The sequence below is a fragment of the Hippoglossus hippoglossus genome, chromosome 1, assembly GCF_009819705.1.
Source record: "Hippoglossus hippoglossus isolate fHipHip1 chromosome 1, fHipHip1.pri, whole genome shotgun sequence".
In the NCBI taxonomy this organism is placed as follows: domain Eukaryota; kingdom Metazoa; phylum Chordata; class Actinopteri; order Pleuronectiformes; family Pleuronectidae; genus Hippoglossus; species Hippoglossus hippoglossus.
Window position 1 is genome coordinate 6462283 of NC_047151.1, and position 26762 is coordinate 6489044.

A 26762-nucleotide genomic window follows, 5' to 3' on the forward strand; every position below is an offset into this window, starting at 1 on the left:
TGGTGTAGGGAAAAGAGGCAACATAATAATTTACACTTTGACAATGAAAAAAAATAAACCTTTTATCCTATTCCACTTATATACTGCAAATAAAGACATTTAGGGGCTAGAATTGTACTTGGAGCAGTACCCAGGCTCTTGCTTACCATTACCCTTTTCCCAAGATTCTACCTGCCTGACTCCGTGTTAAATCCCTCAATGTGATACTGTGGTCAACAGCACCACCTCGAGTCTACATGTTGCCAAACAGCAATATGAAATATCTGGATAAGTATTTAGCTTATTGGTCATTGTTATACAGACAGTGGCTGGAGGCATTACGTTTTCAGGTTGACCGTGCATCCATCCCATTGTTGTGAACACGATATCACAAGAATTGCTTGAGGGAATTTCTTCAAATTTGATACAAACGTTCAGTTGTACTTACAGATGGACTGTTTAAAATTTGGTGGTCAAATCTCAAGGTCACACTGCTTTACAAAACATGTTTTTGGCCTCTTGAGCATGATATCTGAAGTTCAGCATGAGGGAAGTTATTCGAACTTTCAGGTTGTCTCAAAGAGAAACTTATCAGGCTGTCAGTGGTAAAGTTCAAAGGTCAACATGACCTCATGAGTCTGGAAAGAAGAATGGATGTAGTATAAAACTGCACTTGGCAGAGGCATACAAACACAGGGTGGTAGTTCTAGTTAAAATTCTAGTTCTGATCACCCACTGAGCCCTGATCAGTCACACAGCCTGTGGTCGCAGAATTGGGAAAAAATGGTGCTTACCTACACTATGGAGTGAAATAGTGAATCCACACCCCTCAGGTCATAGTTATTTCGTTTGACGCTCGCCATTAACTATTTTCTGATGTTTTCTAATAAGAGAATGTTCGTGAGTTTTCCATTTTTTCCATTTCCCAGACAGTGATTCTGAATTTCTCCCATTAGACTAATCACTGAGCTGACTGATGTTACTATGTTAGTTTAAAGACACAATAGTTCCTCCAATTTGCATCTTATTTTTAGCCATCTCTCGTACGCCGGAAGACCACGAACTCTCATGTCAACACGTTGTCAAGCATGGTGTGTGTTTGCACGTGATTAACATGCACACGTACCTTTTGTGCATCTCACACATCAGCACAAATACGTATTTTTGTGCCCGACACTCATAGACAAAGATTTTTTTTGCCTGCGCCAGCTGAAAGTATGTGAAGGCAAAAGCAAAGGAAAATCACTGTAATTATGCGTCTCGCTCTCGGAGAGCAAGGTGGCATTAGGGAACAAATGACAAGCTGTGAAGAAATTGGGAGGCAGAGGGGAGAGAGGAGAAAGCCAACGAGAGGGAGAAAAAGGAATCAGAACACGCTGCTAAGTGAAACTCCCAAGCTAGAGACTCCTGTGAAGTCTGTGAAGGATGCGCCTTCACCTCCACGCTTCTCCATTTATTTAAAAACTGACACGTTTGAGAGAGCTTTTTGAATCATTTATTCTGCGCGGCATTATGAATCACTTTCTCTCTCGACACGATTTGACAGAATATTGGATCCAAACACAGTCCTGCGCTTGCCGTTGACTTTAACGACAATCCCCACAAATATTGATTTTCGTAGTGTGAAGGTGTTTTTATTTTTTCAAGATGGTCTTTATTAAGGGTCTTAACACATCCCTTTATTCAGTACACACCTAACTGTCTAATCTGTATTCAAGGTGTTAGATCTAGTTTCTTTGACACACACACACACACACACACACAGTCAGCAGCTAGTTGACAGAGATAGAAGTGGCATGGGGTTTGGGTAGAATTTGGGGGGCGCTGCGATAAAGCTTTGATGTGATCCTCAGGGGATAATACGACTGAGATTCAGCCAGTGAAAACAGAGCGTGTGCGAGAGAGAAGAGAAGAAGTGAAAGCGAGAGGTTAAATGTACGCTGAGAGTGTAAACTTGTCTTGAGCTGGGAAGACAGAAGAAGAGATGTGGCTGTAAAAGTGGAGAGACTGACCCAGATGCACAAGGAAACTGTCAGGGAGCTGAACTGTTTGTGTGAAGAGCAAAAGGGAAACTGACAAAGAGCGACTTATCTCAGTGAGAGGGATTTAATCACAGTCCCAGCAGTTAACCAATAGCCCCATCATCCTTTTTCCTCGCCCCCTGTCTCAATCCCTCCATCCAGCTCTGCGTTTTTTCCCTGGACACGGACCGTTGATTCCAGGCAGCTTCCTCTCCCTCGTAGCTTCGCCCTTAATGAAAAAATTAAAGGTGTTCCGGCCCATTCCACGTTCATCTAAGTCTGACGCAATAAGAGAGCTTGTTATTCCATTATCACCGGTGTGTGTGCCTTTGTGTGTGCGTGTGTGTGTGCGCGTGATTCCCTAAGAAGCCCAAGCAAAGCTTTCTATTGGCGAACGGAGTCATCAGGTGCCACAGTGTGTTTTCTTTTTTTTTACCCTCTTGAGTCACAAAGGATGAGTCAGTCACGGCAGGAGTGCTGATTGGGAAGATGCGTGTCAGACATCAGCTCTCCTGACGGAGTCCGTCTCTCATACACAGCCCCGAAGGCAACCCCTTAAGTGTACTGAAACAAACTTGGAAGATTAGCTTCCACTTCAGAGACTTTCCCAGAATCACATCAGAGGATTTGGTTTAAAAACACTTCACTTATATACATATTGACAGAATGAGCGTTTAAAATAGAGACTCAGGTTACACTTGGGATAGCCTCATATTCACCAGTCGGAGAGTTCATTCCTCTCGCTCCCTAATGCGCTTTCTTCAGAAATGTGTGTCATTATCTTGTAACAAGACAGACTAAAGCACCTGTGTTGAGAAAACAACACTTGATTCGCTGAAATTCGGAAATAAAGCTTGACATGATCTCACCTCACTGTCAGATTTGTTTCACTTGTTAACGTTGCAGACTGAATAATGGCAGGCGACATTTTGCAGTGTTCCTGCAATGAGCAAAACATAATGGTAAACAGTGAGACATGGAGCTTAATTGGGAAGTGGTAATGGCAGCAAACGCATCACACCGGGGGTCGACTGGAGTTCACAGATTTAAAAAAAGAAGGTGAAGCAAGGGAAACGTGTACAAGGATAATATGTGTGAGGTTATATGACAGCTGTTGCTCAAATACTAACCAGAAGGTCTGAAGTTTGATTCTCTGCAGGCCGAAGTGTCCTTGGGCAAGATATTGAGCCTCGAATTGCCCCTGATGGCTGTGCTGACAGTGTATGAATAGTATGTGATAAAAAGAGTACTGTTTATAGAAGCATTGCATGAATGCGCGTGTGAATGGTTTCGCCTTTGAGTGGTCGATAAGACTGGAAAAGTGCAATATAAATACAACAAATGTACCATGTATATGCAGTGGAGGAATAAGAACTCAAACATTAGTACAAATAAATAGAGAGACATGTACTCAAGTACAAGTATACCACATTAACTTTTCTACTTGCGTAAAAGTAAGTAATTACTTTAAATATACACATTATACTTATTAAAAGTAAGCACTTGCTGAGTATAGCCTATTCTCTAGTGCAATGCTCTACTACACCATTAACTGTGCCTTCTGTACCGGACCAGTTCTCCTCTCGTCATTAATTACTTAAAAAAATGTTTTCTAAAAATATAGTGAAGTAGAAAGTACAAATATTTGCTGACATATGAAGTAGAGTAAATGTGTTTGTTACATTCCACCACTGTACGTCTGTGAGAAAAGGTCTAAAGCAGTGCCGTGTTTATCTTAATTCAAACGAGCGTCAGTGGAGATGAACCACGTTGTTTCTCTGAGGAATACAATGCAACACAATCCAAACTGTGTTCTGCTCCTTGAAGCTGTGTGTGTTGCTCACTTAATCTGTACAATGTGCATTCGGTTTAAAATGGTAGTAACCTGTATACGGTACCAGACAAGCTGTGGTGTATTAGTGTGGGCTACAAAGGGGTTTGGATTATTTCAGGAGTGAACAATCCTCGCTTTTCATTTATTCTGTGGCTGTGATGACAATAACAAAAGAGCCTGTAAATGATATGAGTAATGAATTAAGTGGGAACAATAGACAGACCGCTGCAGTTACAAACACAGATACAAAATCATCACCTGTTGTTTAATTGCTGGGACTAAAATCCCATGACCTGTCTGGCATGCCATGTATCTGAGTTTGGTTTTGTGTGAAGCTGTTTTCAGACATGAACTCCGTAGAAGGTCCGAACCCAATTCACTGGACATCATATGAACAGCACAGCAGGAGATCCTCGGCTAAGATGCGCTCAACAACACAGAAATCATCAGATCGTTCAGGTGAGGGGTGGAGCAGCAAGCAGGATGTAACTATAAGACTACTATAAGATATCACATCGACACGGGCTTAGGCCAAAAGCTCCCTGTATGACACAACACTTTTTCATCCAGAGATATTTGTATTCTTTTAGTTTTTTTCATGGATGCGTATGTCCCGTCTTTGAAACGTCATCACCCCCGCCCACTCACTGGCGGTGAATCCTTCAGAGGATTTCCTGGGTTGTTTCACCAGGGGGTCTGGACAGAGAAACTCGGAAGAGAAAGTCCGGACGCTCTCACTTTGACATTTGTGTTCTCACATACAGCCCCTCTGGATAATGTGTGGAGGTTCTCTGGAGTTCAATGCTTGTCTGAAAGCAGCTCAACATTCACAGTCTCCACTCTCTTTAACAATCCTATTATTTCTGAACAGAATTATTATTAACTTAATTTCTAGTATTTCTGGTATTTCTAGTATAATATTCCTATTTTTTTCTCGTGATAATCACTCACTATTGACTTTTCTGGTTTTAAATGACTGCTGCACACACACACACACATATACATTCTGCCTGTTAACCATGTGTCTCTAATCTTGTTGCGGTGCCTCAGGCTTTCCTCTGTATAATAAAACATTCAGCTGACTCTCATCTCACCCCTCCCAGCTACACACAATAGGATGCCAAAATGCACATACACGGCAAAACAACACAAAGGAAAGAGAGAGAAATCAACCTGCATTATACTGTATATAGATCTGCATTTACATATACACACGCGCATACCAATATCCGTGCACAGATAATACTGCACACCTCCTATCATACCCGTGCATGTATGTGAATGCATACAATTACACACATTAGATATTAGAAGCCAAATTCAGACAACAGACACTGATTGAAGTTGTGTTTTGATAAATAATTCTACATTTGCACATAGACTGTCCTTCACATCCAAGGTTTATGTGTGATGTCGCATTAAAAAAAGTGGGTCACTCCCAGATTGGAACTTGATACTGACATTGATTCTCAGCTCTGTACACAGCATCAGAATTGGAAATGACTGCAGGGAGAAATAGGATTAAGCACCCGTCACTGCAGCGCGGCCCTTCCAAAGAACACAAGCTTTTCTGCTCAGCTGAAGTTCAGCTCAGGTCAATTCTGTCTTGTCCCACGTGAGACATTTGTTGTGGCAAAAACAGAAGTGTACACCATAGTTAAAAAATAGTGCCCTTACAATAAAAAGGGTGTTTCCTTATGGAGCATTTTGTATCATTCCCTCAAAATGACATCTGTCCACAATCGGAGTCACTCCTTATTACTCAAGTGTTTCCATTTTATCCCCAAGCTTCCTCTTTTGTGCCGAAAATGTCTAAGGATTACTGCATCTGTGCATAATAACTGCAAAAATAATCGCACTGTAATTCGACTGTGAATAAAGAGTGAAAACTTGAAGCCGTCTTGCTAACGAGCCTTCAAAACATATTTTCTCAAGTTGTTTTCTTTTCTCTCTGTTCATAAAGACATGTTTTGTAAAGAGAACATTATTTATTTTTGCATTGTTGGTGGATAGAAGGTCAAAGTACGAACCTAAGGTGAATTTGTACTCGGTAAAAGTTTTTTTTTTGTTCACAATAGTGCATTGTATGAATGCAGGAACAAAGTCTTGATTTCTCCAATTCTGCATTAATATGCGCCTGCAGTGTTTGGGATGAAACAGTCCCTTTTTTTACTAGCCAGCCAAAACACATTGAATTATCTCCTCTTACAAGGCAGAGTTTATATAATATTCCCTTAGCTTGGTACAGTTGAATTTATGGACTCTGTTCCTCTTTTCTTCTGTCCTCTTCCACAAGCAGAGTCTGTTCATCTGGAGGAAGATGAAAGGATGACTTTTGCTCATTGATATAAATAAATGGAGAGAGAGAGAAGGATGAGGCGAAGCCGTGTAGGAGGGGAGATATCCTTGGGGCAAGAGAAGGAGTAGGAGAGAGGGATGCGCCGACCACAGGGAGGAGAGGAGGTGGAGGGTGAGCACGAAAGGGAGGTGGAGAATGAACGGAGGAGATGTGCACGGAGAGGAGAGACAAGAAGGAAAAGAAAGAGAGGAAGAGAGGGGCAGTTTTGGAATGGCTGTTCTGTTATCTCAACGAGGGTAGTGTGAGTGATGGGAATGGGGGGTCATGACGTCTTCGACACCCACTGATGTGTGAAGATGTATGAAGGGATACATGACGGCTTTGTGGAAAGAATGGACAGATGAACAGATGGGTGAAAAGACAAAGTATGATTGCATGGTAAGTTGTGTGTTCAGGGTCAACATGTACCCAAAAGTAGGTTCTCTTTTGAATATTTCCATTAAAACACTTGGATTTCTGTATCAAACACGATGACAGCACGTCTAATTATCAAGGATGTTAGGGGCATGCTTCCTATGATGGCTGCAGCCCCAAAACATGGCCGATGCACTGAAGGACAGGCACAGTACTGTCTCACATCCAGAAAATTGAATATGCACTCAAAGAACAGAGTGGATATTGTCATCACGTCAGTCATCAGGTAGCTGATTAAGGTCATGAGACTGACTCCGTTTCTTAGATTTTTTTTCTTATCACCACTCAAAACAAAGCACGGCATGTGGCAGCAGTGCATGAGGGACTTTTGGATTCTAGTTTGCGTTTTTCTTTAGAGGATCTCAAACCAAATCTATCAAATAATTTCACAAATCTCTGTCTGCCTGTGGAACGCATATCTTGAGACGAGTTTATCTTAACGGCTTGCTACTTGGCATGTGTATTTTTATGGGCCCAAGGGAGTGCAGTGTAAATTCGGTGCAAATTGGACAAGAAATATGTTCAATATTAATACAGTTTGAATAACTGTGTAATTAATTATTAAAACATTAACGTATGTCACCTGGTCTATCCCAATAACAAAGCATTCATGACAACTGACACATCCACGACAATAGCAATGGCAACTGATTGTAAAGTTCAAGGTTCTTCATATTGAGTCAAGCTTCTCCAAACTTGAATAAACAGGTGAACAGCTCTTTGTGCAGCAACGGTGGTGTATCTTCTGTGTTCTGTAGTTATCACCAGCAATTACTGCAGGTCTCTAACAGGTTCAGAAACGGAGCTGCAACCAGCATCACCACAGGCTGAGTAAACCGCTTATTCCAAACAGGCAGGTTTAGACTGGGCACTGCAATAGTTCAAAGAAAATGGTGTCCTCTTTTAAGTAAGTTGTCAAATTTGTGCACATGGGGCAGGGGTCGTCAACCACACGTTGCCCTTCAGTGAAGTTTTGTGGGTTTAACCCCAGAGCATTGGGTGGAGCAGCGGAAGGGATGTCTCCCTTTCGCCCCCTGCAGCCAGCCCTGTTTCTCGCTTTCTCAATGTTGTGTCCTGTTTTTCAAAGCCAGAATCTCCTTGTTCTGGTCTTGCCAAGTCTTTGAGATTCTTCCTCAGCTTGGAACTTTTTGATCCCAGGAGACTTGAGGAACCGCTGGGTGGTTGATCTTGTGTAGCCTAAGCAACCCACTGCCACTGGAGCCGAACACTCTCCATGCTGCCTGTGAGCACACAGCTGACAGCTATGTGCATTTATACTTCTTTCTCTCGGAGGCAGCCTCCATGCCCTCTTCCTGTGAAACAGTCAATCCAACCATGATGACCATCCAAGTAGTGGTGGACATTCACGCTTGATATGCCTTTGTTGTTGTATTTCTTTCCCCTGTGAAGCTAGGTAGTTATCTGGTATCGTAAAGTGGTTAGTGTTAAATTGAGATACTGCATTACTACCTCCACCAAGGTCAATTGGTCACTTAATTACCATATTGCATATACTTGTATTGCATCAATACCGTGTACACTGAAGTTTTCTGCAAACTGCTTACATTAAAAACAACCCCCAAACCCCCCTCATTCAGGTCCTCATCCAGATCCACACCAAATTTCACCTGTTCATAGCACTTACATATATGCCTGTTTGTTTTTCATAAAGACTTCTCCATTATTTCTATCTCGGTTAGTTGTTGTGTGATCCTGCTAACAGACAGACAAACAGCAGTGAAAACATAACCTAACATAAAACATAGCTAACATCCGCTACTGAGGACATGTCAGTGGCGTGTAATTCTCCTTTTTATGTGAAGTACCCTTTACTTTAAAAACATGGTTAGCAAGTGTGACCAAAATGGAACCCAAAGCATCTCTTTGTTTTTTATTTATTAGATTCCTACTGAGATATATTTTTTGATGAACAAACTATTATGAACATGCAATGCAGATTAAAAGAAAATTTGAAGTGAAAAACTGGAGGGTAGAACGTTCTGATAAGGTCGATCTGACTGTAATGTTCATTTATAATTGGGTGACATATTTGAAAAAGTCTGGATCATTTTACTAATAAAAGACATCAGAGGGTTTAGTTTTTATTGTCGAGTATCATCCCAAACTCTCCTCATGTTGTTCAGAGCTGCACAGATGAAATGGATGTAAAAGCATCAACACTGTCAGGAATTTAAGAATCTTTGTTCAATTAAAATAAAGCCACACTGGTGTATTTACTTAGTGTGATAAACTCTCCCTCTTTTTGTTAGAAGCGCTGTTTTAAAGCCAGAGGGGTCACATGGAAAGTCTAAATGAGTCCACTGAGCTAGAGAAAGATATAAAAAAATATCTAACATTTGTCACTTCAATGTAAACTCTTTTGTCCCTCTCAGGATCCAGTAGGAATCATGACTTCAGTTTTTCCAGTGAGGTGATTATTCTGGGCTGTTGACATGTCTTGATCCTCTCCTCTCAGTAACCATGGCGATGTGAGAAGTCAGGGTTAATCATGATGTTACCTAGCTCACTCCAAATCCTGCTTATTAGTGGCTTCTGAAGAGGTATGGTGTTACTGTATGTGTGACATGCACATTCAGCTCATTACTTTACTGTTACTATTTTGCAGGGGGGTATTATTTATTTTATTTTATTTTGAACTAGAGGAACAAGTTGATATAAGTGCGACAAATCATTCCTGCTGTGTCGCCATACAAGAGCAGCAAGAATTTAATTATATGACATTCCGAATTGAAAATAAAACTCGAGTAACAGAATTATTTTCCATCTCAGTGGCTGTGTGCATCTGAAGTGGTTTGAGATGGATTTACATTTTGTGTCAGGACTCCAGAGGCTGCATAAGTAGTCTAGGTATCAGTTTTCTTTTTTTATAGTTAGACTTTTCCTTTAGGTAGTTGGATTAGCTGAGTGACGGCCCATTTTGTGGCTGGATCAGCAGCCTCCCCATCTTTTGTTCTTCTCGCCGGGAACGTCCAACCATTTTTGTATCTTGGTTTATTCTTGAGTACGATTGTTATTTGGTAAAGAAGATTAAAACTTATTCCTGTTGAGGGCACTTCCGAGGTCTTGCTTCCTTTCTAATGCGTTACGGTCTCCAGTCGAGCCATTGTTTGTTTAGGGAGGCTTTACTTGTTTAACTTTTGTGAGAAACCACTCAAACTGCATGTGACAGTAGAAGAAAACTAGGTGAGAATGATGAATCATGCAGTAATGTCAGTTACACACCTATTCTAAGTTTAACAACATTTGCCACCATAACAAACCAGTTTTACCAGACCAATTAAACCTGTACCAGCGAAATATGAATTGAGCGAGGGTGAATTTTCTATTATGCTTATGAGTATAAGTTTTCATTTGTAAGAGGGAAAATTTGTTGTTTCTTTTTCTGAAAGCTACATAGGCGAGTCAAACTTTAAAATGCTATTGTCTTATGGTCGATTTAAACTTTTAGGGTAAATGTAAAGTCAGATGAACAGAATTGCATCAAGTGGAGCAGGACCTGTCATGTGAGGCCATTGAAATTATAGTGTAATTAATAGCTGGCAAGTTGCTCCCCCGGCCTAACTGCTGGGAGGGGCCGACCTATATCGCACTAATTTGATGGACAGGCTTTGGATGGAATTTGGTCCACTGAGAGTCGGCCGCTCACTGGTCCAGTCAGTCACCTTCATAGAGTCTGACATCGGACTGCTTTCGCCTAATTCAAACTTCACATCCAATCACTTTTCATTTTCTCATGACTCCTGTTAGATCCCGCCTCCATCCCTGTACTCCTATTAAGTGATTGTGTTTTAATTTGGAACGGCGAAGGAGCTGCCGCTGACATGGTACCCGTGTAATGGCGGAAAGGAGCAGAGCAGCTGTGACAGTTTATCCTGGTTCGCTCTCTCACGTGCACACACACACACACACACACACACACACACACACACACACACACACACACACACACACACACACACACACACTCTCTTGCTAACGAAATTAACCGCACATACTTTTGGAAATGAGATTAGCCAAGTCTGACTCGACGCAGACGCTGAGAGAAACAACACAGATTAGATGAGTGAGACTGGCTGTTTCTGTGCTGTTAGATGTGGAAGTTAGATGTGCGCCAACACTCTGATCACATATTCACAAGGTGGCTCAGACAGAGGAAGAAAAGGAGGGGGGAGGGGGGGATGCAGAAAGAAAATTATTTTTTTTATCTGAAAGGAGACGCAGAACTTTAGTTAATTGCGGTTGCAGGAGATGTCACGCCGCTATCAGTGTCTGCTTGGCATCGGAGTTGACTGGCAGCTAGATGGAAACCTTATCGGCGAGATAAAAAAAAAAAGTGTGAAGGCGGTGAGGAAACAGGAAGAAGTGAGAGAGAGCTCGAGTGATGAAAGAAAAGAAGGAGGGGGGGGAGAGATGGAGAAAGTTAAAAAAACGGAGCAAGAAGAGGGAAAAAATAAAAGGTTGTAATTTTGTCTTATCTGTTGAAATGGAGAGGCTTTATCTTCGGTCACCATCGCCATGAGCAGTTTGCCATGAGCAATGATAAAAATAATAAAGATAATAATAATAATAATAAAATAGAAATCAAAACTCGCTACTGGCCATTTTTCTTTAGTTCCCCCTTGCCAACTTGCCCTCTCCTGCACCTCTCCAGTGGAATCTCAGTTTTGACATCGTATCTTCTCTCTCTAAGCTTGCCCTCTATTTCTCTTCCGCACGATTTCTTTGTCTTCGACTCATTCTTTTTGTTGCTTTCATCTATTTTCCATTTTCCCCTTTCTGTGCTGTTTATCCCTTCTCCTCCTCCTCCATTCAACTCTCTGTATTATTCCGTACCTCCTCTTTGTATACCCCCTCTCCCTTTGCTGCACCATGTTTGTACTTTTCCAATCAAATTCCGATCACATCTTTATATCAAAGATGCCAACCCTCCAGGAGGCTCTACTTTCATGTGATGAAACTTGCTTATAATCCTTTCAAAGCTGTAAAGCCAAGGCTGAATATTAACACGCCACATTATTAAACTTCTACTTACACAACTCTTCTGTTGTCACTTTTCTGACTCGGAAAGTACTTAGTGTTCCCGGCATACCAACTATTAGCAGCACACTCAATTTAACAGGTCAACAGCCAAATTTAGAGAGAAAAGGGCACAGTCTCAACTTGATAATGTTCAGAGTTCATTTTAAACCATCTGCCGAGCAGTTGTTCTCATTGTCAGGGTTGCGGTGTGAGGCTCTGTCCAGAGTTCTGGCCCTGGAGCTGACGGCAGGATGGGAAATGTCTTGAGTTTCACGAAGTCATTCACAGTGACTGTGATGCTGGAGAGCCTCTGTTGTGAGGAGACATTTCCCTTTATGGATCAGTGTCCTTATTTCCCTTTTGTCTGGGAAATCCCAGGCTTAATATTATTCCCTGTCCAGATTGTGGATGTGGGCTTGTTGGAGGAGCAGGGTCTATGTCAGCCGTGCTTTCTTAAGTCTTTTCAGGCCTTTTACGTTAAGGCCCCCACTCTTTGGAACAACCTCCCAGAGGAGATCCGACTGGTGAGCTCCTTATCCTCTTTGAAATCCCTCTTGAAGACATCTTTTTATTTCATGTCTTTCCTCAGGGCTTGGGATCAGTAGTCACCCTCAAGCTTTTATGTCACATTTTATTATACAAGTTATTATTTTGTTATTATTAGAAGTTTTTCTTCTTGTCCTATATTATTTTTACATTAGAATGTTTTATTTTATTTACTCGTTTCCCATATGTAGGGAATATATTCTTCTATATTCCTGGTTATACGTATTATCGTATTGTCTGTTTTAAATATTTTCTATTGTATATACACAATTTGTAATTTTCCCATCATGCACCCACATTAGTGTTTTGCACTTGCACACATATGTGCATCTTGAAATGAGATGTGTTCAAGCACATTGCACCACTTCTTCAAAATAGCATAATTGTGCTTTTGACCTACAAAAATCTGGTCTGAGGTAATTGGCTCAGGAGTCCACTGGTATTTTCTGGGGCACAATATCAACATAATAATATACCCCTGCACAGACGAGGGCAGGGGGGTATTGACTGGACTTTTTACATAGAGTGATCTGCTTGTGAGCAAAGTGATACCGTTCCCTCAAAAGAGGATTGTCTCTCTAACTGACTGGCAACCACAATGCAAGTGCACTTGGTGTTTAAAGGGAATGGGAGATGGCACTCCCATGATTAATTACGAGACTAAGTACAACACTTTTAAACCATGCACCTTATGCTATGACCTTATTCCTTCCATTAAACTAGCAAAAGTGGAGGACACGCCTTTAACACACTTGCTACTGTCTGTGCACTCATATTGTTTAAAGAGAACCATTGAGTCTTTTTTAGACATGACCTGCGGGTAAAATCCAGACAATTGGCTGCGGAGTCTACCGGCAGTCTCCCTTTCACACATAGACAACACAGCGGGGGGGGTTTCTTCACATACACGTTCACAACAGCAACAAATCCTCTGCATCATTCAGGTTCCCAAAAGTGAAGCCAAATGCCCCATTGCCATCTTGTGGTTGGCGGCAGTATAGGTCACAAATACCACCTCCTGGACACGGACCAAACTGAATACTCCAAGTACATGTCAAATAATTTTTTCTCAAAGATGATGTCTGTCAGTTTAGATTGTTCTTATCACATTGATGTATGTTCCAGTGTTCATTTGTGCCATAAGTTTGGTTTTAGTTTAGCTCAAGATGGCAGCGTAGGTATATTTTGGCTTCATTTCTGGTTAGTGGAAGAAAGTGGAGATGCTTCATTCATGTTTATATACAGACTATTACTGTGGCGTTCACTCTCCACTTGCATTTGTTTTCAGAATGGAAATCATTAAATTACGTGTTTTGTTCAAGAGGGGAAATGCATATTGCTTGTTCCTTTGGTTGCCAACAGGTAAATATGTGTGATAAGCTTTATATACATGCATGTATAAAGGCATTCTGGTGAATGTAAGTGAGGTAGAATAGACAGGCTGAGGGAAGGTGAAGACACCACTGGAGGATAACACTAAACATCACATCAATTCTATTTCCTGCAGCCTAATAGTCCTGAGACTTTCACTTTCACTCTGCATTGTCTTGCACCCACCCCTGCCCATTTCATTAAGCCTCAGACGCCATTGCTCCCCACAATGTTAAAAGTATCCATCACAATACTCTTTTTGCCTCACAGCTTATCTGTGTTCTGCCCTGAAGCTGCAACACTGCATAGCACACTAGCATGTCAAAGTTCATCAATACATACTGGATGACTAAATAGCATCTTAATGTTCTGGTACATTGTTTTAGAAAAGATAAGTTTCTGTTCACGGTTACTGACTGTTTATGGGCATCAGCTAAAACATGCTAATTAAATAAAATGGCTCCTACATTAACATATGGGGCTTCTATAAATAAATGGTATTTCCCTGTAATAAGGGGCAATTAGGGCACCTTACTAAAGTTGTCACTTGGAAACACACTCTGTTGCATTGATTGATCTGCTTAATGATAGTGGCAGATTAATTGAGTCAGTGGAGATAAATGACTGTGCACTGATCATCCAGTGACTTTCAGACCATTGATTTGTCCCTTATCTCGACTAAAAAGAGGCTGGTGGCAGAGGACAGGGTGGCAGCAGCTATTCAGACGTAAGCCACCAAGTCTTACCTCTTCCTCAGGCCGCAGCTAATTAACCAATAACAGTTTACGTATCTGAAAGGTAACATTAGGGTGGTTCATTTGTAGTAAGTGGTAGCAACAATAGTAGTGATAGCAGAAAAAGAAATGTGGAAGACATTTGATATTTATTTAGTTCCAGCTTCCAGTTCGTGCCTGACTTATCTTATTTGATCCATATTTCTATTAACATTAATATCTTATTTTGGTAAGTCTTGAGACTCTGTGTCGCAGGTCTCGCCTATGCAGATGTTTTTATTAACTTTAATATTTTCCTTTAATCTTATTTGCATTGCATGCTTATAAATGAGCTCAATAACTTTTAAATTTCACTATTATATTAATATTTTTAGGGTGAATGTGTAATATTTGTCCAGGGACCACAGATGAGGACGCTTGGCTGACTCTGATGCATTTACAGTATTAATTTACACTGTCTCTGTTGAATAAGTAAATAAATAGACAAATATGATAAAAAAAACCTTGGTGGGCTGTTTAGTCACCGTGAATCAACGCTGATGAAATGACACCCACGCAGTCCTGATCAAGCAGGTACGCCGTGTTTCTAAGTGTTAAAAAATAATAATAATGCCTGAAGATGTTTTTCTTTTAACTTTGACTGTTGCATATTCAATCATGAATATTTAATATTAAGGAAAAATACTTGTCAAGTTTTCAGGGGCTTTCATTCTAAGAATAATACATTCTTAGACTTTTGATGTACTTCAGATTAAAGTTTCACCCTGAGCAGCTTTTTTATACAAAACAGAATAAATTCTTTTTTCATTTGGATTGATTTCCAGTAATTCATCCTATTGTCCATACATATCTTCTGTATACTCAGAGTGAAATTGAATCCACTGTATGCACCATGGACTCAGCAGTCGACATTCTGCTTTTGAAGACATCCATTTAAATTATGCACTTTATCTCTTTCCGGTGTGGTCTGCTCCCTTTTAAAAAAGTGAGGTGCAGGTGTTGAATTGATGGAATGCTTTTAAAGAGATTTCAGCCTTTTATGTGCACGCAATGCAGCACCGGCAGCCGTGACACCTAACCCAGATAAATACTATAATTATCAGTTCTGCCTCTCACAGATCACCCGTCTGCCGATCGTCTGTCGTATCCATCATGCCGACATAAATATATGCACGCACACTCACCAACACACACACACACACGCACACACTCACCAACACACACACACAGTTTTGATGTGTCAGATCTGTATCCATCATAACAAGTCAAAGTGAGATTTAGTGCAGCGCCCTGGCGGGGGTAACCACACTGTGGGCGAGTCCATATTAAATTGTCTGCTGAAGTGGGCCAGATTGTGTTAGGGCAGCCTATCCATTCATCTACGCTAATGCCCTTTCTGCCTCCATCCATTTCAAAAAGTGAAGGGGACCGGAGAGGAGAGGACCCAGGAGAAGAACGAAGAGGGGAAGGTTGTTGAATGAAGGGGAAGGTGAGAAAAGAAAAATATTAAAAAAGTAGAAAGAGGAAGGCGCTAAAAAACAAAGGACACCGGGCCTGGAGGAAATACATCGGAAGACTATGATGCATGATGATGTAATCATGCATCTTTTTGGTTCACTATAAGCAATTAAATCCATTGTTATTTCAACATTTGCCATGGTTTTAAATGAGCGAGCTTGTAGCTGCTTCTGTAAGAGAAATAAGGACAAAACAAGAGCTAATGAAATGAAACCGTGCCATGTACAGTACACAGCAGCAGCCGTAGCAAGAAGACTCAGTAGTAATGAGCTTGAGGTGGGGAATAAACACACATGCATGAGTGGACATGCACGCGCGCACACACACACACACACACACACACACACACACACACACACCAACGTGCTGAGACACGATCAGCATGCCTTTACTTTGCCGTGACCACTTTTAAGTGTTTGTTGCCATGGCAACAGCGTGATTTATTTCCCAATTAAGAGTTAGTGAACGTGCTCACTTACAACCCTTAACATCAAGCTGCACATAAATTACCTTCAAGCTTAATGTGGTCTATTTTCTATTAAAAAACAAACGCAATATCACCGTTGTGCATCTCGCAGATGAGCAAACTTCTGCACTGGGAGTTTTTGCCTCTTTGTGAGTTTGTTGTACGAGAACAAACATCCTCTAATAATTGTGTGCTGCAGCTAATTGGCAATTAATGTGCCCGCTGAAAAAAACCAACGCAGAAATTCACTGGGCTTCACATCCAATAACACCCCTTTTCATCCATCTAGCGTAAAATGAAGATAAACAATACACGGATGGATGGGAGAGTCAGCGGGCAGGTGGGAATGTAATGGAATCAATTAGGCAAACACTTGTGATTTATACTCTGTTTTGATAACAAAGAAAGCTTAATTTACTTTCTTTCCCCACTCTTACTGATATCATTTATTTCAAATGTTTCGCAATGATAACATATGAATCTCATTCCCGCTTGTGACAAATGCCAGCATGGCCTGGTGTGTACGCAGAGTGGTGTGTGTGTGTGTATGTGTGTATATGAGCAAATAAAGCAGAAGTAACTGTTAATTATTAACTGTTGGAATGTTAATGCATATGTATGTGTATGTTTCTGAATGTGTCTGGTCAGAGTAGATACAATTCTCTGTTTGCATGAGTGTAATTTCTCTTCCTGTTGTTATGAAAAATGTTTGCAATCCTACAAACATTAGGGGGGGGCGGGGGGGGGGGTAAAGACCCTCGCTTGCCTAAATTTGCAAATGCTTGTGCAACATTCTTCTGTAATGAAACCTCTCTGTTCCCCTCATCCTCTCCCTCTCTCTTCTCGCGCTCACTGCAGTGATATTGAGAAGTAGGGCTCGTCTGGCCCTCATTAATGGCCCCGGCATTCACTTGGCTCTGCGTCTCTCTCTTTCTCTCCCCAGCCCCCTTACAGCTTCATCCCACATTCTACCCATGCCATCCTCATATGTGCAACACTAGCAGACTTCAACTGCAATTAGCACCTGTGCCATTAAGCATTCACGCGCGCACACACACACACTGCAGAAGCCGGTCCAGGTCTCTTCTGTGCCCAGCATGACTTTCCCCATCCTTCACCTCTGCAGCTCTCTCAGTAATGATGGACTTGACAATAATTAGACAGAGTTAATAAGCATTCAGTTGGTCCGGGGAAACATTGGGATGCCATGTTCGTTTCCACATGGTCTTTATTATAGGCCTTTTCACTTTAACCTCTGTGCATGGCTGGTTCAGCCTTGGTTCTAGTGGAAAACAGATTATAGATAAGGTCGCCTACAGTTTAGGCTAGAACTGCACTTTGGTGATTAGCTAAGATGACATCCCACATGAACGCTGATCAAAGTGTTATTGTGCAATGTGGTGCCTTGGATGCCGGCCATACAAGAATTGAGTACTGCAGGGTGTCGATAACTTCCACGGCTTTGTGTTATCTGATCATGTTTTTTGGCAGTAGCCCACAAAGGCTACACATTGTCACGCTTCTTTATTAGCTCCAGTATGAATCTTTCATTTTGGCCTCTATCACAGAATCCCTAAAACTCAGGCAAAGTCATTACCGTTCTCACTTTCTCAATCTCTGGCTCTCTTCATGTTTCGAGATCACGCCTTTATCCCTCGCGTTCTATTTTTCATCACAACTTTATCCTCATTCATACCCTCAAACACTCTTTAAACTTGAAGAAATGAGATGCATGAGGAACTAGGTCTGGGGTGATCACCAGAAAGTTTCTGACACGCTGAATCACCCTTAAGCTGGTGTTGAATGTTTTAGAGCACGCTGGTCTCTCCTTCTGAGGGGGATAAGACGGCTCCTGTGTCTGCTTGTCTGCTGGGGCTTTGGCGGTAGAGGAGAGGCAGCTACCTGTTCTGCTCTCCCCTCTCATCTCTTCACACTAATTAGAGAGAACTGGCTTTAAATCCTAGCGCGGACACACATCGTCGGCCTGCGCACAGGTGGGTGTGTGTAGTTACGAATTAATCAAAGTGTTTTATGAAAGTTACTGTTTGTGTGTCCAGAAACATACTTTTGGGGGGCAACATTCTATTAGTAAGAGACAGGCATACAATATATGTGTGTGTGTGAATAGCGTGCGCTGCGGTGGCAAGGCACCGCAGGCGATGATAAGGAGGGGGCTTAAGCAGTGGGCTCTCTAGGCCTAATCACTGCATGCATTTCAAAGGCAAGAACGCCAATTAAAACTGATAGGGCTCAATATGGGCTTTGGGGCCGCCACAGCGAACAGCAACACATCCAACATGAAAATCAGCCGGCCGCGTCTCCTGGTCGGGAGGAGCCGTTTTCACCAGCCGCTGATCCGAGAGGAGCCTCTGATAAATACATGGGCTCAACGAGGGGCTGGAGCAGGGGCGAGGGGGAGGGACTCGCAGGGTCAACAGAAGACAGAGATTTGTCAGTTCCCTATAATCTTGTGTGTGTGTGTGTGTGTGGGTATGCCGAGGATCAGAGGGCCTGTGATCTCAGCTTCTCTCAAGTAGGTGGAAAAGTCTGTGACAGACACTTTGATATAGTCTCATTGAGTACTTTATTAGCAACAGCAGAGGCCAATGCAGGGCCTCACTTTGCTCTCCAAATAACCTTCTTTGTGCCACGGATTCCACAAGATGCTGGAAACCATCCTTTTGAGATTCTGGTCCATGTTGACACACATCACGTAGATTTGGCAGATTTGTCAGATCAGCCCATACATTGTCTGGACTGGTTCACACTGAGGATGCTGCTGAAACGCAAGTTCACACACGACAAGCTGCAGTTTATAAACCAGCTTTCCCCGCTGGCCACATGATAAATTTGTTTTTCAGTCTCATTTTTGACAAGCACACCACCGTGGATGAAAGCACACTGCTGCGTGGGGTTAGTTATTGACAAAGGCTGAGGCTTGTTAAGCAGAGGAGTAGCAGAATTATTTGGATGTTAGCTGCATCCACGTTGTGGACAATCCTGGGATCTTCGATGGGTGACTAGCAACAGCATGACTGTCCAACAGTCCTTGACTCAGCTTCCACTGAGGAAGTCAGAAATGTTTATTGCAGCAGCAGAACATAGAGTGTGGCGTCTACAGGCCCCAGCTTCATCAGTTCTCCAGATATGATAGATACAAAATGGAGTGATGGGTAAATATTTTAACCCCACTGTCGGAGCCTACAGGGAGGAGATCTGTGCAGCTGAATTACACCAACAAATTGTGACGGTGTGTATGATGGAGGGTTGTGGAGAGTGAGGCATGTCACAAGCGTGAGTCCATCTATGATATTGCATGCATTGTTATACACAGATGCATGTGGAAAGTACTTTCACATTTCAAAAATGACAATCTGTTCTTCCTACATTTTAAGAGGTAGAGGTAAAGGAGGGAACTATGCTGTGATTTATCATCTCAAACCTGTAAACATTGTCTTGCCACTTTTTATTTTAAAATTGCTTCCTTTTATGTGTTGTTCTGTATTTCTCTCTGAGTATGAGATCTGCAGTAATGAGACCAGGCGCTGACTACAACAATAAATCAGGCCGGGAATTTGACTCCATCCCAGGCCCCCGTTCACCAAACCACCAGACGGCTAATTTTGTTGATGTAATGGAAACCAATAAATTGTGCCACTATGTTCATTTGGAAACTGACCAACAAGCAGTTTATCTAAGTTTTCAAGAGGCTACGGGCACGTGTGAATGTAGAGGGCAAACAACACAGTTTTCAGAGGGTGAGTGAGATACAGAGTTAGCTAAAGTGTTCAAATTATTATTTTAATAATCAGGCATCAAGCATAGTATCAACTTCACACACATTCACTGAAATTGAACATAAGCTACAACAAATGATGTGCTCCATCTTGAGCTTGGTACATGAATGAATAAAAAACAACTTTTTCTTGAATGCCTATCTGTAGATAATATTATTATAGATAGTACATAGTATTAATTTATTTATCTATTATAATTTATAATATTTTGAAAGGAACTTTGTAAAATTAAAGACATTTCTTTTACCTTAGAATTTTTGTGTTTCTTCTATCAAGAAATGTTGTATTTTCGTTTTTAAAAACATTTGATTTTAGACCAGAATTTTAGTATTTTTCTCTTTGAGAGCTGGCCTTTTATCGTGTTGTTTTTGTGTTTACTTGTCAGTACATGTCTGAATGTTGTTTTTGTCTTCCTTTTTGTTGCCCTAAACTAAATTACCTAACTAAATTAATTAAGTTGCATTTTATTGTAATGTATCGTAATATAAGTTTGGTGTGTGATGGAGCAGGTCCCTTCACTGGCAAACAAGTCGCTGAAGTAGGATTTAGCTGTGTCCGTGGCAGAGGCCTCTCTTTGTTATTCTCTCCTTCTGCTCCACCTTTTCATTTCTTCTGACCATGACGACCACTGAACCACTGGTAATTGGTTCATCGATTCTGTCACCGCACAACACTGTGTCATATATAATAATAAACCAATCACAGGAGCAATTTTTCTACTTTAAGTACATTTTCCTGTTGGTAATTTTGTAATTTTATTTACAGTAATCAGGGGTTTGAATGTAGGACTTTTTACATTTTGTTTTAGGTTTTTGTAGTAAATGAGTGTGTCTTCCACTTCTTCAGCCATCTTATCTAACTCTCAGCAAGAAAGCCACGAAGAATACTCACCACATTAATGAAATAATGCTTTAATAGATCAACATTGCACTGAAATCCAATCACATTTCTCAAGCAGCCACAAAGACAAAAAAGGACAAAACACTTATCCATCAAGAGAGTAATTTTGAAAACCTGTGTAATAGTAAAAGGAAATCAATAAAGGTAGTGGAATGATTGCAAAATGACCTAATTACAGTGCAGCCATGATTCAAAAGCCCTGGCATGTGTCTCAGATGAACAGATTTTCAAAGGTGTGTGTGTATGGTTCAGTGTGTGTCCACTAACAAGGCAAAGAAACACAACAACCAGCTGTGTCTGTATCACTGGAGTGAAACGCTAGCTACACAGGAGCTGAAGGTCAAAGCGAGCATCCCTCGAAAACCATCCACTGTATAACCGCTGTAGGTCACACTCTGCTGAGGCAACATAAGGTGACGTCCAATATCGTGAGACGTGTGCTTGAGTCTGTGCGCTCGCATGAATGTGTGTGAAGGCTAATACGCTCTGACAAGCTGATAACATATTTCTTGTCAAATCGTTTGACATCATTAACTAATAAAGATTGATTGCCCTTTGTTCCCCTGCAATGGGTGTTTGTGCTATTACCCTGCCACCCTGGTGTGTGCATGTGTGTGTGTCTCTGTGTGTGCATGCGTGTGTGTGTGTGTGCAAGAGAGAGACCAGGAGAGACAGAGTGGAAAAATGGGAACTTTTTTGAAAAGCTCAGGGTTTTCCTTTCCACAGATCAGACTCTGGCTGAACCCAATCTTCTCCCATGATGCTTTGCAGGCGGAAATTTTGGAAATACTCCAGGCGATGGCTAAAAGACAGAGACAGAATTGAATATGCGATGCATGTCGGATGCATAAAACCCACAAACAAAAACTCTATGGCTCATTTTCTGAGTGTATTCATCTGCTCGGGTGTTGGCCACTTACTCACGAGTACAAGTTATTACCTCTGCCAAGGAGGTTATGTTTTCGTCTGCGTTTGTTTGTCTGTCTGTTAGTGAGCAGGATTACACAAAAACTACCAGACAAATTATCACGAAACTTGGTGAAAGGATGCAGTGTGGGTCCAAAAAGAGCCTATACAATTTGGGAGCGGATCTGAATCAAGGGGCAGATCCAGGAATCTTATGTCACTCTCTTTAACATGGCAAGATAGGGCGTTTTCCAATATTTTAATTGAGTTTTCAGAGAATAAAAAGTCTGGCGTATTTAGGGGACTGATATTTATGAGTGTGCACGATTTGGTGCAGATCCAAATAAAAATCTGGATCTTTCATGGTTTCATAATGGGACTGTTGGGCCTTGGCAGAGGTATGCACTCTCTGAATGCCCTTCTTGTTTGAAAGTGGACCTGTTAATACTTTGACATGCAAGTACTAGTGTTTTGAAACGGATGCGGGCAGCCATTGGTAACCAGTGAAAGGAGCGGAGGAGCGGAGTAGTGTGAGTGAATTTAGGTAGGTTAAAGACCAGTCGAGCTTCTCTCTACTCAATAACTCCTTCCCTCTAATCAAATGTGAAATAATGGAAACCATAAAGATAAGTTTGTACTTCCCCGTTTTTCCACTGGTCAAAAACCCTCTAACACCCACTAATATTTTATCTGCAATGGGAATGTTCTCTATTTGCATTCACTCCCAGGGCTAATAACTCGGCAGTATACACAGGTTTTAATTTGGCTCCAACCAACAGTGATGGAAACGTGACATCTGGTTGATCGTGCTAATTCGGCAAGACAGCGATGTGAGAGCGTCCCAGTTTTCAAAGCGATTGTGACGGCAAACATGACATACCAGGAAAAAACATTACGGTAAACTCCTCTACTGGCAATGGGAAATAAATCAATCGCCTTTTTTAGAAGGTTTACCTGCAAAAAATAATTTGCGCACACCCGCTAATTTAGTTGTAAAAGAGGTAACAGCATTTACAATGTCTGAACTAAGCTACAATGCAGCTGGGCTGAGATTAAAGAAATTGTGAGGAGATAAAGCGAACGCTACAAAAGAGAACTCATACATATTCATGGTTATAAAAAAAAACAAATTGGATGCAGCACACAGACCAGAATTACTTTACCTTTGAGTGAATTAACTAAAGTAAAATTCTGGGTCAAGTAGAAGGTAATTGAGGGAGAAGAAATTAAGTTAACAAAACAATGTTTTTGTTTCTGAATAATATCTGTGTCGATGACCTACATGACTTTGAACAAACACTTGGGATGCTGCATACTCACAAGTTTGGTTCTTGGCCTTCCACTATCTCCTCCTTGGGAATAGAGTAGAGAGCCTCATATGTGCGCTTCTCTCCTGAGCCGTGGATGGCGTAAGAGTTCATCTTGTTAACCTTGGGAGGAAGGTACGACCAGGGGAGAAGAGCCTCCCCCATCCACCTGTCCCCTGTGATTGTGGCATTAAACACCATCGGTAGTTGTTGCTGTAGAAAGAAACAAGGAGATAAATAAGAAATATCTATCAACTAACACAAAAACAAAAAGTCTCTCAATAACTCCTCGATGTCTGCCTACCTGGAAGGCTTGGCCGACCCCTGACAGCAGTAATATCAGGTGTTGTCCATGTCTGAAATAAAACCATAAACAACATGTTTTATTGTTGTAGTGTGACTAAAGACTTAGTCACACTACGACTGGCCCAGTATAAGATATGTCTCTGAAACTTAGGTTTAAAAAATGAGTGTTATCTTGTAGTTCAAGACTTAACAATTATATGTTCATTCATTACAACAAATATTATTTGGGAATGGAGCAAGTGCCAGTGTAACTATGGTCTATTACGGAAGTGCTGCATTATGGGTTGCTGTAGCCTAAATATTGCAAGGCCAATGAGTAACACCGAAGTGTTGATCAGACAAAAAACTGAGAACTCATTAAAAAACAGTGTTTAAATCCAATATTTAGTAACTTTTAAAATATTAAGACTTCTGAACATATTTGAATGTATTTGTTACAGAGGCAGCTCTTCTGGTTCAAGAAGTGAGAGATCAAGTGTGACTGGAGAGGGCGCTGCGGCTCATTAATAATTACATAGTGTTGCTTTAAAAGTGTTTAGTCCAGTTTAACCTGCAGCAGCTTTCTTAGGCTCCTGTAACATGTTCTGCTGCCACAAGAGGAAATAACGTCTCCCTATGTCTTCACTGCAGAAATTAAACAGAAAGAAAACAGTCGAGAAATACATCTCTTGCAGATGATGAACTAAAAAAAGACTAAATTGTGAAAGGGAAGGAGAGTGAGAGAGGGATAAACTCACTACAGTTACTCAGCTGACCGGTGGACCCTGTGAAAGTGAGCTGTCTGCATTTGTCTAACAGAACAAAGATTTTGGTAAGCAGCCAAGTGCTGTTATATTGTCAGATGATTACCTCAGATGATATGTCAGATGATAAGGAAAGGTCGAATGCAGTTGAGATCTATTCACTGTCAGTCTTGTTTGTATGACGCTCACAGACATTTGAAGGACATTTGGATGTAGCGCTCTCTCAGAGAGGTGAGAAGCAAGCCCTTGAACGACTGTGGCTCACTACTTCCGAGCATGTTGATTTCCCTTTTCTTCCCTATAATGTCTTAGTAAATTTTGGACCATTTATAATAATGGTCCAAAATGATGTGAAAACGCATCTCTTCAATGCACAATAGTGCCCCAAAAACATAAGACATTGCAGCAGCTTAGCTACTATATGTACTTACGGACAAAGCTCCACTTCCAGGTAATTTTCTGTTGTGCTATCAAGGAAGAACGACTCAACAACTGAGGAGATGAAGAAGAAAACAATAAAGATAAGACCTTTAATCATATAATAAAGTTTAAAAAGTGTTATTAACCTCATCAGCACCCATTCTTATTATTAAATCCTAGGTCATTTGAATCATTTATTTAAAAGGTACAGTTTAACATCATGCAAAAGTAAGAGATACATAAAGGTTCAAGTAAGATATGAGAATCAACACGCCCAGGCTGCTCATTATCTCCCGAGATTATAATGGGATTGGTTTCCAATATAATAACTAACATTAATGAGGCCAAATATGTGGGGCTCATTAACCAGAAATCGAACTTACTTCAGGTCAATTAGATAGAATTGTTGTTACTCAACCTCATTACAAGGTTTAATTGCTGTGTCACCATAGCAAAGATAATGCAATTACTATTATGACCTCATAAACACAGATAGTCCCTAGTCTCTCAAACCTCATTGGTCTAAATTCAGAATTTTATCTCAGCTTGAAGAGATTGCATCATAAAGATGAAATCACTAAGTCATGGCTGGAATTACAGTGGTACAATATATACAGCTGTTGGCAGGTGGAGACCACAGACGTGGTTGTCCTTTGAGGGTCGCACGGGTCACCAGCATATCGCAGGGCCAACGTACTGCACAAAGATTAAATATCCATTCACATTCATACCTACGGACAATTAAGAGTCTCCAAAGAACCTAGCCCCAATCGACATGTCTTTGGACAGTGGGAGGGAGCTGGAGAAAACAAACAAACAAACAAACAAACAAACAAACAAACAAACAAACAGGGAAAACATGCCAAGTCCACACAGAAGACCGGGGTTTGGATTCTTGGTGTGAGGCGACAGCGCTAACCACTATAACACCATTTACCACGCCCTTGCAAATAAGCATATCTCTCAAAATGTTTCACTATTCCTTTAAGTAGCCCTGCAAATTTATCATTCAGTTATTCCATTTCCATTGAAAAATGTAATTTCTGCTCTGCTTTCCATGCAACCCCAACCTTCATCTCTGTCAGACTTTTTCTTTTTACATAAACATTTTACGTAAACTTTACTTTTATGTTGGACACTGTCTTTTCTCATGAATATTTAAATGATTGTTATTTTGTTGATGAATTCTGCTACATCTATTGCACTCCTGTCCGTCCTCGGAGAAGTATTGCTCACTTGTTACTCTTTCTGAGGTTTCTGCATTTTTTTGCCTGATAAGATTATTATTTTTTGGGTGGTTTTTCCCTCACACTAGTTGAGGGTTAATGGCAGAGGATGTTGCACCTTGTACCGATTGTTTACCCCATTTGGCAAACTTTGATTTGAGATCAAAATTCATTAATGCTGTCTTCTTAAAGATCATACTTTTCCAATCACTTTATTCATAGACATTCATCGTGCCTGTATCAGTCCACCTTTAAATGCTCTTACCCACATCCACAGTATTTGCATCTCTAGAAAACTGTATGCTGCGCTATCATACACACAGCATCTCTCGTGCCTGGACTCCTACCATAGTTCTTACTAGGGATGGGCATTCGATTAAAATGTCTTAATCGATCGTCGGGAGAATTAACGATCGATTTTCGATTAATCATTAATATTTTTATATTAAAATTCACTATTTATAGGCTATATTAAAATGCAGTGAAAATAGAAAAAACACAGCGTGTTTCCTCATTGAGATCTTTATTACAAGATGAACAACTCTTGTGGCAGTTAAACGGGATCCGTTCAATGGTTACACTTGAAAATATGCGCTTCTGTACTCTTAAGCAGCGGAGCCGACAGCTAGAAGCCGGTGCTCATAAACACAACTGACCCAAAATAAAATAATAATAATAATATAAAAAACAATCATGTTAAACAATAACTAGAGCAACTCTTTCAGCTGTGCTCAATTATTTTAACAGCTCCTGCTTCCGTTCTTCGTAGTGCGTTTCTACCAGTCTGGTGATGGTACGTCGTGACGGAATGTGATATGCCGGTTCCAATAAGTGTATCAGTTGTCGAAAACCTTCGCCCTCAACAATACTTAAGG

General features: G+C 41.0%; 1 protein-coding gene and 1 long non-coding RNA gene across 4 annotated transcripts in view; one reads left to right on the plus strand and one right to left on the minus strand.

Annotated features, from left to right (window-relative positions):
• c1h4orf33 (chromosome 1 C4orf33 homolog) overlaps nt 1-26762 on the minus strand; it is a 29624-nt gene that overhangs the window by 1373 nt on the left and 1489 nt on the right. For 2 of the 3 annotated variants that reach the window (XM_034587917.1, XM_034587929.1), the window contains exons 3-6: nt 24673-24733; nt 23497-23548; nt 23206-23405; nt 20975-21781 (exon numbers count right to left, since the gene is read on the minus strand). In XM_034587917.1, coding sequence (XP_034443808.1) covers nt 21685-21781; nt 23206-23405; nt 23497-23548; nt 24673-24733 — 410 coding nt within the window. In that variant the 3' untranslated portion in view covers nt 20975-21684. Of the gene's footprint in view, nt 1-20974; nt 21782-23205; nt 23406-23496; nt 23549-24672; nt 24734-26762 lie in introns of those variants that run through there. The other variant, XR_004614115.1, reaches the window with a different exon arrangement.
• On the plus strand, nt 7668-26376 carry LOC117763071. Its single transcript, XR_004614116.1, has 3 exons — nt 7668-7678; nt 13367-13371; nt 26240-26376. It is a non-coding gene; the product is annotated as an uncharacterized LOC117763071 (long non-coding RNA).